This window comes from Muntiacus reevesi, chromosome 18 (genome assembly GCF_963930625.1).
Source record: "Muntiacus reevesi chromosome 18, mMunRee1.1, whole genome shotgun sequence".
NCBI lineage: Eukaryota > Metazoa > Chordata > Mammalia > Artiodactyla > Cervidae > Muntiacus > Muntiacus reevesi.
Genome location: NC_089266.1, coordinates 14,399,337 through 14,415,200, shown reverse-complemented (window position 1 = coordinate 14,415,200; position 15,864 = coordinate 14,399,337). Strand labels below are relative to the sequence as shown.

General features: G+C 47.7%; 1 protein-coding gene and 1 non-coding gene across 4 annotated transcripts; one reads left to right on the top strand and one right to left on the bottom strand.

Annotated features, from left to right (window-relative positions):
- Positions 1-1,509: 1,509 nt before the first annotated feature.
- Positions 1,510-14,921, bottom strand: LOC136149345 (intercellular adhesion molecule 2-like). 3 transcript variants are annotated; one of them, XM_065909554.1, is made up of 5 exons: positions 14,810-14,921; positions 7,456-7,559; positions 5,712-5,969; positions 4,192-4,512; positions 1,510-3,528 (listed from the first exon to the last, which is right to left on the bottom strand). In XM_065909554.1, exons 2-5 carry the CDS (start codon positions 7,526-7,528, stop codon positions 3,413-3,415), a joined length of 768 nt encoding a protein of 255 aa, XP_065765626.1. In that variant the 5' UTR covers positions 7,529-7,559; positions 14,810-14,921; the 3' UTR covers positions 1,510-3,412. The 3 variants fall into 3 exon arrangements, with proteins under 3 accessions (XP_065765626.1, XP_065765625.1, XP_065765624.1); XM_065909553.1 differs by having other exon boundaries at positions 1,510-3,581; positions 7,456-7,726; positions 14,810-14,905; XM_065909552.1 differs by having other exon boundaries at positions 7,456-7,726; positions 14,810-14,905.
- Positions 12,417-12,489, top strand: TRNAV-UAC (transfer RNA valine (anticodon UAC)). Its single transcript has one exon. It is a non-coding gene; the product is annotated as a tRNA-Val (tRNA).
- Positions 14,922-15,864: the final 943 nt, after the last annotated feature.

Below are 15,864 nucleotides of genomic sequence, written 5' to 3'. Positions count from 1 at the left end.
CGGGTCACGGCGGTGAAAGTGCTACTAACCACTGGACCAGCAGGAAATTCCCTCTGCACCCTTTTTTTTGATGTGTGGTTTCTGTGCTCCTGGGGGCCTTTGAGGAATGAGACAGATCCAGGATGAGCCGCCCACTGAACATCTGCAGGAGGCTTGTCAACATCAGGGAGCAAGGTCTTCCCTGTATTTGACATGCCCAACCACCAAACACTTCTACTTACACCTAAGAACGATTGTTCTGAGATCTTTTCACATCTGCCCCTTCACCTAACAATCAAAAGAACCCTCCCCTGGCAGAGTAGCTTTGTGCCAAGAGGCAGAGTTTCAGAGCTGGGTGCTAGGCAGCCAGCTGGGCTCACCCACAAGCAAAGGTTTTGGTCTCACAGGCCTGCCCCTCAGCGCCTACCACTGAAAGTCCTGGCTTAGCAAAGACACAAATGAGGATGCGTCTGGGACCAAGACAGGGTTTTCCCGGTGGCTGAGTGGTATAGAGTCCACCTGCCAATGCAGGAGATGCAGAAGGCTGTGGTTCGATCACTGGGGCAGAAAGATCCCCCAGAGGAGGGAATGGCAACCCATTCCAGTGTTCTTGCCAGGGGAATCCCATGGACAGAGAAGCCTGGGGGCTACAGTCCACGGGGTTGCAGAGTCGGACAGGTCTGACGCGACTGAGCACCGCACAGACAGGACCAGGGGCAGGAGAGTCTGATGCTGTGACCTGTTCCCTGTGCACCATCCCCGGGTCTCCCTGGAGGGTCAACAGGAGGAAGAGACGGAGCCCCAGGAGGAGGCCCTCTGGTTTTCTACCACCATTACCTGCCCTGCCTGATGCCTACCTGGCCCCCCTGCTCCCCTGGCCAGGCACTCTCCCTCCCCTCCCCTTCACCAACCCTGCTTGTGGGATTCAGCTGTGATTCAGCACCACCCTCCCACATCTGGGAAAAGGGGGGTGTAAGTGATGCTGGAGGTGTGGTTGCTGCCAGGGCCTTACCCTGGGGTTGAAAGAGGCAGCCAGGGGCCAGGGGTGGTGTGGCGAGACCTGTGGGTGAATTGCTGATGCCACCCCAGGATCTCTGATGGGGGATCTCTTTTCTCTTCTCCATCTCAGAAGAGCCCTGCCCCCACCCCCACCCACCTGTGCCCCGGGAACTGTGGGTGCAGATGTATCCCCAGCTTCAGGTAGGGACCGGGTGGGTGGTCAGCAGGGCCTAGGCCAGGGGATAGATCAGAATGCTGGAAGGGCCATGTGCCTTGGGGTGGTAGGGGGCGGTCTTATAATCATCACCACAGACAAGGGGGTTCTGTCCCCTCAACTTTTCTTCCTTGGGGTCCACTGAGGCAGGGGAAGTCACGGTGAGGCTGCTTCTCCCCTCGGACTACTGATAGGTTACAGTGAACGGTGTCAGACTCGTGATCTCCAAAGAAGATTTAGCTTAATGACCAGAGACCAGGCTTAATCACTCAAGAGGTTTTGTGTAGCAGAGTGTTTTGTTTTTTTTTTCCAGTGGGTTTTGTCATATATTGATATGAATCAGCCGTAGAGTTACACATATTCCCCATCCCGATTCCCCCTCCCACCTCCCTCTCCACCCGATTCCTCTGGGTCTTCTCAGTGCACCAGGCCCGAGCACTTGACACATGCATCCCACCTGGGCTAGTGATCTGTTTCACCATAGATGTGTAGTAGAGTTTTATTAAAGTATGAAAAGGACAGAGAAAGCTTCTGACCTAGACATCAGAAGGGAACGGAGAGTGCCCCCCTCGCTACTGTTAGCAAGGGAGTTATATACTTTTTAAATTAGTAATTACAATAAATCAAAAGAATGTCTTTAGGTTGTGAAGATCTTACTAGACCCACTCCTGTAATTTACTTTTTTTAAGATACCAGGATTAGCCTGAAGGCTTTCAGGATGGAAAAACTACCCTCAAGCAGGATACATTGTTATATAATCCTCAGTACACAGTTTAAACTGAGTTGTTTGCTGTAATCATCAGTTCCTCAGGTTAAAGAAAACAACGTTTTATGTGACTAAGGGCTTCCCTTATAGCTCAGTTGGGAAAGAATCTCCCTGCAATGCAGGAGACCTGGGTTCAACTCCTGGGTTAGGCAGATCCCCTGGAGAAGAAAATGGCAACCCATTCCAGTGTTCTTGCTTCTTGCAGAGAAGAATCTCAGGAACAGAGGAGCCTGGCAGGCTACAGTCCATGGGGTCGCAAGAGTCGGACACGACTTAGCGACTAAACCAGCAACACCATGTGACTAAGAAAAAAAGATGTTTGTTCTTTCCTCCTCCTTGGGAATTCCAGGTCCCTTTCTCCTCCTCGTTGGGGACCCCAGACTTCTTATCAAGCTGCCTAGGAACTGCCTCTCTCACTACTACGATGCTGAGAGCCTCAAGACATGAGAACAGACATCAGCCCTGGAGCCCGCGCCAGCTTCATCACGGAGCTGCAAACAACCCTGGAGCCCCGTGTCCCTCTCATGCCCAACAGTCCCTTTCTACACCTGGCAACCCTTCTTACCCTCCCATCTCCTACCAGGCCCTGTCCCCGGGGTGAATGAGTCCCATCTCCACCACACGGAGGCCTTGAACCAACCTGATCTCTGATCCAGGTGAGAGCCCCTTAGAGCCCCGTCCAGGCCCCAGAAGCCACAAAAGGCCAACCCTGTCCCGATGATTGCTGCCACAGCTGGCAGAGGCCTGGGAGACAGAGCCCTCCCTCGACCTCCTCCCCTTACCCTCTCTCTGGATGACCAGGACTGCGGGGTCTCCATTTAGCCCAATAACAGAACTGGGGGTAAGAGGCAAGGACTGCTTGGTTTCCATGGCTCTCCGAAGGCCCAGAGTGCTGGGGGAGGCCTGGCAGGGAGGTTCCTGGAGCCAAGCCATTGGGCCCCCACACTCACCCCTAGATGCTAGCTCTGTTGGCAGAAGAGAGAAGTCAGAGCCATGTCCTGGAGGGCCACGTGGGAACAGAGTGTCTCTCTGCCCCTCTGGGCGAGACAGGTCTCCCCACCCTCCGTCAGGAGGAAGGAGTCACTCAGGGTCCCATGAGGCTGGGTGCCTGGTGCCCGGGCAGGTTGGTCTGGGGGCACGCCAGGGCCTGGGTTTGCTGGGGCTGCGGAAGGCCTCCGAAGGAGAGGGCGGATGGGGATGGGGGAGACATTTGGAGACAGAAGTCCAGCCAGGCCTGGTGTCTCCCCTTCCTGGCCATTCCCAGGAGGAGACACGAAGGCACAGGGTTAAGTCCAGGTGTTTGTGTTCAGGCTGCTTGCCTTGGTCCCCCAGCCAGGCCTGGACCGCACGCTAAGGAGCCACAGTGAGTTCCAAGGCCGCCGTGCCAGTGGCCACGCCGCTCACACAGGCGGTGCCCGGTGGCTCCCTCTCAGCCTCTTCTAAGCGTCGTGCACTCAGTTGTGACGTGTCCACAACCAGTACCGGTAGAGGAGGACGAATGTCACCAACAAGAGCGGCAGGACTACAACGATCGTGATGATGGTCCCCATCGGGTTGTTGGGCACGGGCTCTGGGGAGAGAAGCGGCAGAGGTCGCACAATTCCTCTGGTCCCAGGTGCCAAGCTCAAGGGAGAACAGGCGTCCACCTGTCACCCACCCACCCACCCCTAGTCATCCAGCTGTCACTCGGCATTGCAGGGATGAGTGGCAAAAGGTGTTATCACTAGAGGGACGAGGACCGGGGTCCAGGCCACCAGCCGGCCTCTGTGAGACCATGAGGGCAGATGGATTCAGATGGTCCCCTTGCCATGGGCTGCCAGACCTCATGATCTGGACCATGGCGTGGTCCAGGTCAAGCCCCTCCCTAGGGAGAGATGAGGAGGCTTCGACCAGACTCTCTGATGACAAAGAGGATCTTGGCCATCTAGGGTCACAGAAGAGCAGGGCTCCAGGGGACCTTAGGGATCAGTCAGGTCATATTTATCATTGCAGAGAGCGGTCAAGGCCAGAGAGACGAGCTTGACTTGGTTAAGGTCACCCAGCTCACTCATTACCAAGGAACTAGTCAGAGTTCAAGCTAGGAACTCGCCAGGAGCTCCAGGGAACCCCAGGGATCAAGTGTGGTTTCCCCGAGTGCCTCCCCGAGCTGGCAAAGAGTGGGGCAAAGGCGTTTTCTTCCCCCGAGGGACTGAAAGTGAATGTTCCGCCTCCTGATCTGTGGGCTCCCCCTCACCTTTGACTTCAAGCCTCTGGGGATCTGAGACCCTGTGGATGAGGCCACCGCCTCGAGAACGCAGATCCATCAGGGCCTCGCATGAGAAGTTATAGAGGCCATGTTCCCTGTGAGCTGTGGTGTTGTGGGTGACCACGGCATCTTGGGGGGAAAGTGCTGTCCCCACAAAGGTCTGATTGCACAAGATGTCAGTACCACGGAGCAAGGTGACCGTGAGGCATTCAAGGGGGCCCACAGCGGGGACCCTGCACTCGATGGTGAACAGCGTCCCTACGACCACTGAGGTGGGCGACAGCGTCAGCAGCACTTGCTTTGGAGGGTCTGCAGGAAAGCAGAAGGGAGGTCTGGTCAGGATGGGTGTGGATCTCCGCAGGCCCCACCCAGCCCAGACCATCCCCTGTGACCACCGTGTTCTCAGGAAGTGGGCTGGGGATGGAAGGAGGAAACAGTTCAGGGTGGAGGATGTACTGGGTGGTAGTTTTAGGGACATGATGACTTCTGCAATGGACAAGAATGGAGGTGCCCTGGTGTCTACAAAGAAAAGGTTCAGAGTCTCTTCAGTCAACAAGAAAGATAAAAAAGTTTGGGCTGTGTCTCTTTCCTCTCCATAAATTCAACAGAAACTTCAATTGTGAGATTATCGAGGCGAGGGCAAGAGTCAGGCCTGCCTTGGATTTCAGGATCAGGTTTAAAACTATCTCTATCCCTTAGCTGTTAAACTCCATGGTTCCCTGAGTTTCTGTTTTGTTTTGTTTTGTTTTTTAAAAGATTTATTTCTTTGGTTGTTCCAGGTCTTATTTGGGGTATGTGGGATCTAGTTCCCTGACCAGGGAATAAACCCGGGTCCCCTGCATTGGGAGTGCTGAGTCTTAGCCATTAGACCTCCAGAACATCTCTCTAGATTCATTTCTGAACTAGAATACCTAGCCCCCATGATCCCAGGATAATATGGTAGATTTAGGACATGTTTCTACTCATTTGATCCACTGATGACAGTTCTGAGCAATACCCTGGGTGCTGAGCTTCCGAGGGAACCCCGGTCTCTCCATGATCTCTGTGGCCTGTGGGCAGGTGTGTGTGTGTGTGTGATGGTCACACATTTTCAAAGGGCCCTCAGGGGGAGATAGGACCAGGACCTTCTCTCCAGAAGGTGAATGGGTTAGTGGAGAGTGTGCCAGCCCTCCTGATGGGGTCCCTGCTGCTTATCACAGGATGCGGGGTGTTCTGGTGATGGGGGTGCTCCCCAGCTGGGAGGAGACAGTGGGAAACGACTTTTAGATCCATCTAAACCTTGCTTGGATTGTTTGCTTCTGAGCAAATCTGAAAATCCTGGTTGCTGGCAGGGTTCAAGGAGGCCAGGGGAGGGTGTGAGCAGATTTTGAGCCTGTGGCCTGGATCCAGGAGCCCAGGGAGGTGGGGGCCACAGGGGAGTGCCCAGGAGAAGTGACAGAGCAGCTCTGAGTGAGTTTGCAGACACAGACTCCGGCCTCGGGGAGCAGGGCTCCGTGGGCGACACTCACAGAACACGGTGATGTGGAAAACTTTCGTCTCCTGCTTGCCCCCGCAGGTGGAACTGCACAGGAGCTCCTCATCCTTGGAGATGTTGTAGACTTTGAACAGCTTCCACTGAGTCTTGTGCTCCAGAAGAGTCTTGTTTAGGGCTGTCTCCAGAACAATTCTCTTGGGGTCCGTACAACTGGCAGTACAGTTAATGAACTGAAACTCTCCAGACCCCACCATCAGTCGCTCTGGCCCCTCGAACGCCTTCTCACCAGACCCTGGAAGGACAGAAAACATTGGGCAGCAGACACCCCCGCTGCCCTGCCCGATGGGGCTGCCCACAATGGGCAGTCTGATCAAGGGGTGCCCTCTGCTCCTCTCTCCTTGTTCAGACATTACTGCCTCTGGTCTAGACGGAGGGGGATGCGCCCTAGTTGTCTCCCTGCCCCTGATGCTCTCCCAGCTGGTCCCCTCCAGGTGAGTCTTCCTCATGCACGTCTCCTATCCCCAAGAAGATTGTATTAGAACTTAACTCCAGGCCAAATGACCTCTCCTCTGCTAAAGCCTCCCTGAAATGGAGGTGGATCATGTCCTCTCAGGCCCTGTGTCCATGAATTTGGCTCCTCCCTCACTCCTCTCTCTTCTGCAAATCCTTGTAGAACACCGGCTGCATGGCAGACACTGGTCTAGGCTCTGGGGAGCATCAGAGATGGAAGAAGCTCAAAGCTTGCCCCTGTGGAGCTTGCACTGCCGCGAGGGACACAGAGTAACAAACTTGGGAAGTAGCCAGCCTGTCAGTTGGTGGGAAGTGCCTGGGAAAGGAAATAGGGCTGGGGCGGAGCTGCCACATTAATACTGTGCTCTGGACAGGTTTCATGGAAACACTGACATTTGAGGAAAGGAGGAAGGAGATGGGGGCGGGGGGACTTGGCTGCCAGGTATCTGCAGAGGGCAGAAAACCACCAGCGCCAAGACCCTGGGCAGGGAGGACACCAGAATGGCTGTAGCCCTGTGAGGAAGAAGGTGAGGAATCAGAACTGAAATTGGCCAGCTGGGCCTGTATGTGTCCTGTGTTCCCGCCAGCAACACCCACCCACCCCCACCTAGCCCTCAGCTGGGGAAAGAGAAAGGTTCTGTTGGGAGAGAGAGAGAGAGCTGCCTTTGAATCCCCAGTTTGCCAGCTCTGTGGCATTGGGCAAAGTGCTTTCCTTTTCTGAGCCTCAGTTTCCTCATCTGTCAAATGGGCTAGTAATCCCTTTCCTGAATGGTTGTCATGAAGGCACCTGACAGGTTTTCCAAAACAGAGTACTCACACCTGGAGGCATTCTCCTTCACCGTCCCCTGAACTCCCTAGTAGGGTCTTTGTTTTTGCTTTGATGGTCAGCAAAAGATGATGCCCTCCACTGACCTCTGCGTCCACTGGGCCACCTCTGAAGACCAGCTGGGATCAGCGCTCACTTTCCCTTGAGCCCCAGCCTCCCTTCATCTCCCCATCAGTCTCCACAACTTGCCACATCCACTACCCTGAAGTTATGGGGCCTGTTTAACCCAAAGTGTGAAGGCCAGGTCCCCCATCTGCTGCCCCGGTATCATGGGTTCATGGGGAAACCAGGCTTGCATGGCATCCTGCACCCATGATGGGCAGCCGCTGTGCTCAAAGCCTCAGCGACTTTGGGACAAGGACCCCCTTCTCCACACGACATCAGGGGAACAGGCGCCCTAACCTCTGGCTGGCACACACCCAGTCTGGACCCCCAGGCTCACCTCGGCAGCAGAGCAGGGAGAGAAAGGCTGCGAACGTTCCCCAGCCACCAAAAGGGGCCATCTCGAGTGGCATCCGCAGGCTCACAGGGAACTTTGAGGACTGACTGCAGAGAGGTGAAGGGCGCCAGTCAGGGAGGCGGGGGGTGAGGGGGAGGACTTGCAGCTGCAGTCCGGAACCCCAAGCCTTCCTAAGCTGATGACTGTATTTCCTCTCATTATCTGAGTGGTCTTGGGGAGTCCACATGGAAGGCCAGCTCCGAGGGCAACAGGTCTGCAAGAAGTTGGGCAGAGGAAGCCAGGAGTCAGCTGATAAGCAGGACATACCTAGTCCTCCTGGCACGATCCTATGTGGGGTGGGGCGGGCACCCGAGGCTCATGTGTGTGTGATGTGTGTGCACATGGGACAGTGACTGCTACAAGCCCCATATGTGGGGAGCCCCAAATCCCACAGGACACTTTATTGGTGTCAGCGGGCGAGGGACTTTCCAAGCTGGAAAGAGGGTTTGGGAGGCGATAGCTCCACATTCTCCTCCTTCCTCTGCCCCTCCCCTCAGATTTCTGGTGAGGCACACGGCCCCAGGCACTTTCCTCTCTCTAAGCTGAATGTGACTTCACGTTACTAAGACAAGGAGGAAGGAGAAGGAAACCAGCGTTTCACTGATGCCTATTCTCTGCTAGGGACTAAGTCAAGGTTTTAATACATTGTCTCATTATCACAGCAAATCTTCCAATTTTGATTGTGCATCTGAGGAAGTTCAGGGCTCAGGTGAATTAATAACTTGCCTAAATCACAAAGATATTAGATGATGGGACTGAGGTGATAACTTAGGAATGAGGAGTGGCTGGTTGGAGAATTGGTGGCTGCCAGGGATTAAAGGGAGGGGAAATGGACTGAAAGAGCAGAGAGGATTTTAGGACAGAGAATCTACTGTTTGCTACTACAATGGTGCACAGGTGTCAGTACACACTTTTCCAAACCCACAGAATGTACACACCAAGACTGAACTGTAATGTCAACAATGGTCTTTGGGTGATAATGATGTGTCAATGCAGGTGCGTCAATCATAGGAAATGGACCACTCTGATGGGAGATGTTGATAACAGGAGAGGCTGTACGTGTTTGGGGACTAGAGGTATGTGGGAACTCTCCACTTCCCCTAAGTTTTGCTGTAAGCCTAAAACAGCTCTTCTAAAAAGAAGTCTACTAAAAAAAAAATGAAGATAGTGGAGGACAGAGGAGCCTGGTGTGTTATAGTCCATGGGGTTGAAAAGAGTCGACACGACTTACAGACTGAACAACAACAACAACAGAAAAATAGCTCGAGCACACCACCTTAGAAGGCAACATTCTGGGTTGGGATGCTTGTCAGCTATGGATTGTTTTTGAAAATGCAGGCTTTTATGACTTCCCTGGCGGTCCAGTTGTTAAGACTCTGCTTCCACACAGTGGGCAAGTGTTTGATCCCTGGTCATGGAACAAACATTCCATATGCATATTCCATATGCACATGGCATGGCCAAAAATAAAGAAAATGCAGGTTTTTAAACTCAATTTTTAGCAGGTTTAGAGGAAGTGATTTACTTGGTCATTTCTAAATTTTTATCTCAAATTACATTTTTTAAATGCGTATTTATTCAACTGCACCAAGTCTTAGTTGTGGCATATGAGATCTAGTTCCCTGACCGCGGATGGAATCCATGCCCCATGCATTGAGACCTCGAAGTCTTAGTCATTGGACCACCAGGGAAGTTCCTCAGATTACACTTTAAAAATATTTAAACACAAAACCCAGTTCTGCATTGTTTATGAGACACATCTAATGAGTAAGATCGTGGAATGGTTGACAGTCGATGAGTGAAAAAAAAATACCAGGCAAAAGCTAACCAAAAGAAAAGCCAGGAAAGGTCTATTCATATCAAAGAAAAAGGAATTTTAAGACAAAAATATTTATTAGGGATACAGTGAGTACCTAGATTAAATGGTCAATTCATACGGAAATTATAATTGTTGTAAACTTGTAAGCTCTTAGCTTCAAGGAAAAACAAAGAGCAAAATTTCTTCCTATGATGATGGTTTTATCATCATCACAGAAAGAAATTTTAATACAACATCTCTCTATTATGAATAATGAAGCAAATGTGAAAAGATGCTCAACATCATTAATCATCAGGGAAAGACACATCAAAGTCACAATGAGATATCATTGCACCACTGTCAGAATGGTTATCATCAAAGACAACAAATAAAAACTTTGGCAAGGGTGTGGAGAAAAGGGAGCTCTCGTGTACTCTGGTGGGATTGTAAATTGGTGAGAATGCTGTGGAGAAAAGTACGGAGGAGCCTCAAAAAATTAAAAATAGAACTACCGTATGATCCAGCAATTTCACTTCTGGGTATTCTCCTGAAAAAAACAAAAGCACTAATTCGACAACATATATGGACACCAATGTCCACTGTGGCGACATTTCCAATAGCCAACATGTGAAAGCCACCTGCATGTTCACCCATAGATGCATGAATAAAGATGTGGTTGGTATAACTACACAACAGAATATTATTCAGCCATAAAGAATGAAATCTTGCCATTTTTGACAACACGGACGGACCTAGAAGGTATTATGCAATGACTCAGAGAAAGACAAATACCATATGATCTCACATATATGCAGAATCTGAAAAACAAAACAAACAAAACCAAAAACGGGCTCCTAGGTATACAGAACAAACGGGTGTTTGCTGGAGGCGAAGGGGTCGAGTAGGCTCCAAGACAGATGAATGGGATTAGGAGGTACAAAGCACCAATTACAAAGTGAATCACAGGGATGTAACACAGCATTAGGATATGGTCAGTAATACTATAACAACTTTGCATGGAAACAGGTGGATACTAGACTTATTGTGGTGATAATTGCATAATGTATGCAAATGCCAAACCACTGTGTAGAGCACCTGAAGGTTACATAATACCATATATTATAAGCCAACCTAATATTTAAAGTAATGTATCTTGCAATTCACAAAATAAGACTACAGATTCATAGAAACAGAAAGCAGAACAGTGATTTGCAGGGCCTGGGTGCAGGGGGAAATGGTGAGTTATGTTTAATGGGTACAGACTTTCAGTTTTATAAGATAAAAAAGTTTCGAGATCCATCATGAAACAATGTGAATGTAACACAACCAAATGTAAATTCAAAAACAGTTAAGTGGTGAATTTTATGTTATGTGTATTTTACCATAATTGAAAATTTAATGAACACAACATTGTAAATCTTCAATAAGCTTAAAAATTAAAAACTTACAAAAAGTAAAAACTTATAAATCATTTATACCAAGGAATATGAAACCAAGTAGACCAAGTCTTAGAAAAAGTAGAACTTACCTAACTTGATTGAAGAAGAAATAAAAAGCCTGAATAGTTCTACAAGTATTAAAGAAATTACATCCATAATTTGAAATCTTCCCACAAAGAAAATGTCAGGTCTAGATAGTGTTACAGAAGTTTAAATAGGGATAATCCTAATCTACTCTTTCTGAGAATGAAAATAGCAGGAACACACCCTCTTCCTATGAGGCCAGTGTAACCTTAATACCAAAATGAGACAAGAATAGGATGAAATAGAAAAATTAGAAGCCAATGTCACTCATGAATACAAATGCAAATCAGAAAAATACAAACAGACCAAATCTAGCAGTGTATTAAAAATATTAGACATCATATCCAAGTTAAGCTTAGCTATGAAAAGTTGGTTGCACGATAGAAAAGAAAGCTGCAAATGTCATTTATTATTGTTGGGAATAGTAAACTTTGGTGCTTTATGTCACATTACTTCTGCCCTCCTCTGAAATTAGCTGCATTTACAGCAGATAATTTCCTGCAACCTGAGACTCATTTTATGTTCCATGACCCCACCTCAAGTTTATACCATATTTCTTTTTTGCTTTTTTGCTTCAGGGTCTTCAATGCTTTAGGAGTCACTTAGCTACCTGCTGCTGCTGCTACAGCTAAGTCGCTTCAGTCGTGTCCGACTCTGTGCGACCCCATAGACGGCAGCCCACCAAGCTCCCGTGTCCCTGGAATTCTCCAGGCAATGTTTCCCAGAAGCCTAGGAGTTTCAAGTTTCCTAACATGAAACCCTCAACCAAGTATAGGCCAAGAGCTAGTAGAAATATGCTCCAGCCTCTTTCTTTTGGGGAGGCAATTCTAGCCAGCACCCTGTAGACTTATCCGAGATTCTGAAAGGCTTGACCTCCCTTTGCTGACACCTGCAACATCAGTTATGCACCTTCTATTGGTTTTCTGTCCCCTGTTCCAGTATTCTTGTTCCTTCACTCCCTACTTCCTGGCCTCAATAATTCAGTTATCTACCTGAAATAATCTACCTGAACTGAAGTCCTTGTTGCAGGCTCTACTTGAAGGAGCCCAGGCTAAAAACTTATGTTGCAGACTTAAGAAGAAAAAAACATAAGATCATCTTAACAGATCTAGAAAAAAAAAAATGATGACATTCAATATTCTTTCATGATAAAAGCTCTTAGCAGACTAGAAGGAAATATACTTAACATGATAAAGGAAACTTAGAGAAAGTTTGCACATGTACTATTATTTTTTTAACATCTGTATTATTTTTCTAATGAGTAAATCTTAGGAACACTTCCTTTAAAATCTGGAATCAAACAAGGATGCCCACTATCTTTGTTTCTATTATAACATTTTGCCAGAGGTCCTTGAGAGTATAGCAAGATAAGAAAAAGAAATTAAAGGCCTAGGGATGGGAAAAGAGCAAAATCATCAGTATTTTCATATGATTTGGTTGCCTAGATGGAACATTCAAATGAATGATCAGACAAAGATTCATAATAATCAGAGATTTTAGCAAGACAGCTAGCTGTAAGATCAATATCCAAAAAGAAATTGCTTTTGTATAGAACAGTAACATAAAAAATGTAATTTAGGACTTCCCTGGTGGTTGAGTGGTTAAAACTCTGCACTTACACTGCAGGGGCCACAGGTTTGATCCCTGGTCAGGGAAGTTCTGCATGCTGCACAGAGCATCCAGGAAAAAAAAGTAATTTTAAAAGCACACTACGTTATAGCAGCAAAAAGATAGAAGTAATACATATACAGAAACGAAAAGATAGCAGAGTATAAGATCTATAGTAAGAACGTTATAAAACACTATAGAAAGACATTAAATACAATTTAAATAAATGTAGAACCAGCCCATGTTTATGACTAAGGGATTCAATATTGTAATGAGGACAATTCTCTTCCTACAGATTTAATGATATTTCAATAGATCCAAATAAGGGATTTCATGGAAAACAAAAGATGATTCTAAACCTTATTATGGAAAGAACAAAAGGACCAAGACACCCCTAAAGAAGAATAAAATGAGGGGATTTGCCCTACTAGATATGAAGACTTACTATAAAATATAATTTTAGTGCAGATGAAGGTGAATTAACCAATGGAACAAAGTGCCCAGAAATAGTCTTGTGTGAAACACACACGTGACAAAAATGGCAGTGTAAAACACTGGGTGAAGAAGGAGATAAAAATAAATGATGTGTGATCAACTCTTTAACTATATGTAGAAAAAAAGATGGGAAACGTATCCCTATCTCACATGGAATGAAGAAATCAATTCTATCTAATTTAAAGATTTACATGTAAAAGAACACTTTAAAAACTTTTACAAGAAAATATGTACTTAGACACTCAGTCGTGTCCAACTCTGTGAGCCAGTGGACTGTAGACTGCCAGGTTCCACTGTCCATGGGAATTCCCAGGCAAGAATACTGGAGTGGGTTGCCATTTCCTACTTCAGGAGATCTTCCTGACCCAGGGGTCAAACCCTCGGCTCCTGTGTTGCAGGCAAATTCTTTACCTGCTGAGCCGCCGCCAGGGAAATACATAAGAAAATATAAGAGAGTATTTTTACGTCCTTGGGGCAAGGAAGGAATTCCTAAGCAAGACCTCAAGATCACCACTGCTAGAATAAACAACTGGTAATTTTGAGTTTATGAAAGACATGATGAACATTTCAAAGAAAACAAAATGGCTCAGCTAATGAAAAGATGCTTTTACTCAGTAAGAGCAAGGGAAATTAAAACCACAATGAGGAACCACTTTATATCTACTAGATTGGCAGAAGTTAAGAAAGTCGACAAGACCAATTGTTGGAGAGGTTATGGGTCAGTAGGAACTCGTATGTTGCTGGTGAGAGTGTATTTTGGTTCTCTGAGAAATAATGAGGCATTGTCTTCTAATGCTGAATAGTGTTATATCCTATAACGCACAATTCCACCCTTAGATATATGCCCTGGAGAAACTCTTGCACTAAGAACCAGAAGACCTGTCCCATTCTTACTATATGTGTGACCCTGAGCAAGTCGTTTTAATCTCTGTGTGCCTCAGTTTTCTCCTCTGTAAAACGGGATTACCCACAGCACATTCCTTATGGGGATGGTGTGTGGATTAAACTAATTAAATGACATATTTAAAAGTATTCAAAACAGTAGCTGGCACACAGTGTATGTTACATGACTATTTCATAAAATGAAAATAAATGCATATGTGATAAAGCACTAAAATGCATATGTGATAAAGCACTAAGTTAAAAGAAGAATCAATAAAACAATAAAAGCAGACTTGGGAGGATGGTTATTATGTCTGGGTGGGAGGGGAGTAGCACAGGAGGTAGATGGAAAGCTTAGTGGTAGTTCATCCTTGGGTTGAGTGTTGGTTTCAGGGCTGTTCATTATATTATCTTCATGTACAATGCACATGCATGTTACATAGATGCACTCATTATGTGTCACATATTAAATTTTACAGAAAGAATACAAAGGGAAAAGAGAAATTCCTACACATAGAAAGAAGAGGCTCTTTGGAAGTATGAGCCACAGGATAGGAAAGTCCCTTCTAACCAGGTAGGATTTCATTGAATAGGATCATCAGGAACTTCGGGTGTAAACCCAAGAAGCTGGGGACTATACTTGTCCTCTAAGCATCAACTCTGAGCTCAGTCCAGATGACCTGGACCCACGTGAGCCATGGTGGGAAGGCAGCTCATACTTCTAAGACAATTATGTTGACAGAGCAGGAGAGGAAGAGAAAGGACAAAAAGAGAAAATAACCACAAAGCAATAGGCTATTGGACTCAGAGAGATGGCTGACGTGAGCTCCTCAGGCAAGGGCCAACCAGCCGGAGGAAATTTTGTAGCAGCTCCAGCCCCTGGGCTCATGGGCAGACAGGGAGGGAAAGGAGAAGAATTCAAGTGTTGATTGACAATCTATCCCAAGCCCTCTCCACTGTGCCAAGAGGGAAGTGGGGAGCATCACCTTACCTGTATCAGCAAACGGGTGCTGCCATGATAGGTAAACAGGTCCAGCTTCCAGCAGCCGTTGTTCCCTGGGCTGCTGCTGGTTCAACAAGTGGTGCCTGGTTTTTTATTTCCCTTTCAGAAGTCACGTGCTTCCTGCCCCAGCTCTGAGCTCATCCTAACATCACTTTCTGTTTGTTAACTCTTGTTTTAAGCCCTGGTAAATATATACCGGGGCTTCCAATGGCTCATTGTTTAAGTAACTGCCTGCCAATGTGGGAGCTGATTCCTCAGTCAGGAAGATCCCCTGGAGAATGAAATGACACCCCACTCCAGTGTTCTTGCCTGGGAAATCCCATGGACAGAGGAATCTGGCGGCGTATAGTGCATGGGGTCCCAAATAGTCAGACATGACTGAGCATGCATGCATGCATTCAAGGGACTAAGACAGTTGAGGCCACAAATGCTGAAGATCCCCTGGTTGGCGATCTTAGTTCCTCAACCAGGAATTAAGCTCGGGTCACGGCGGTGAAAGTGCTACTAACCACTGGACCAGCAGGAAATTCCCTCTGCACCCTTTTTTTTGATGTGTGATTTCTGTGCTCCTGGGGGCCTTTGAGGAGTGAGACAGATCCAGGATGAGCCGCCCACTGAACATCTGCAGGAAGCTTGTCAGCATCAGGGAGCAAGGTCTTCCCTGTATTTGACATGCCCAACCACCAAACACTTCTACTTACACCTAAGAACGATTAATCTTTTCACATCTGCCCCTTCACCTAACAATCAAAAAAACCCTCCCCTGGCAGAGTAGCTTTGTGCCAAGAGGCAGAGTTTCAGAGCTGGGTGCTAGGCTGCCAGCTGGGCTCACCCACAAGCAGAGGTTTTGGTCTCATGGGCCTGCCCCTCAGCGCCTACCACTGAAAGTCCTGGCTTAGCAAAGACACAAATGAGGATGCGTCTGGGACCAAGACAGGGTTTTCCCGGTGGCCGAGGGGTAAAGAGTCCACCTGCCAGTGCAGGAGATGCAGGAAGTTGGGTTTCGATCACTGGGGCAGAAAGATCCCCCAGAGGAGGGAATG

Coding starts and splice junctions, on each gene's coding strand:
- LOC136149345 (XM_065909552.1), bottom strand. CDS start 7,699: ATGTGGACTCCCCAAGACCACTCAGATAATGAGAGGAAATACAGTCAT. Junction 4,513..5,711: donor TTTCCACATCACCGTGTTCT/GTGAGTGTCGCC, acceptor GCTTTCCTGCAG/ACCCTCCAAAGCAAGTGCTG. Junction 3,529..4,191: donor CCAGAGGCTTGAAGTCAAAG/GTGAGGGGGAGC, acceptor TTCTCTCCCCAG/AGCCCGTGCCCAACAACCCG.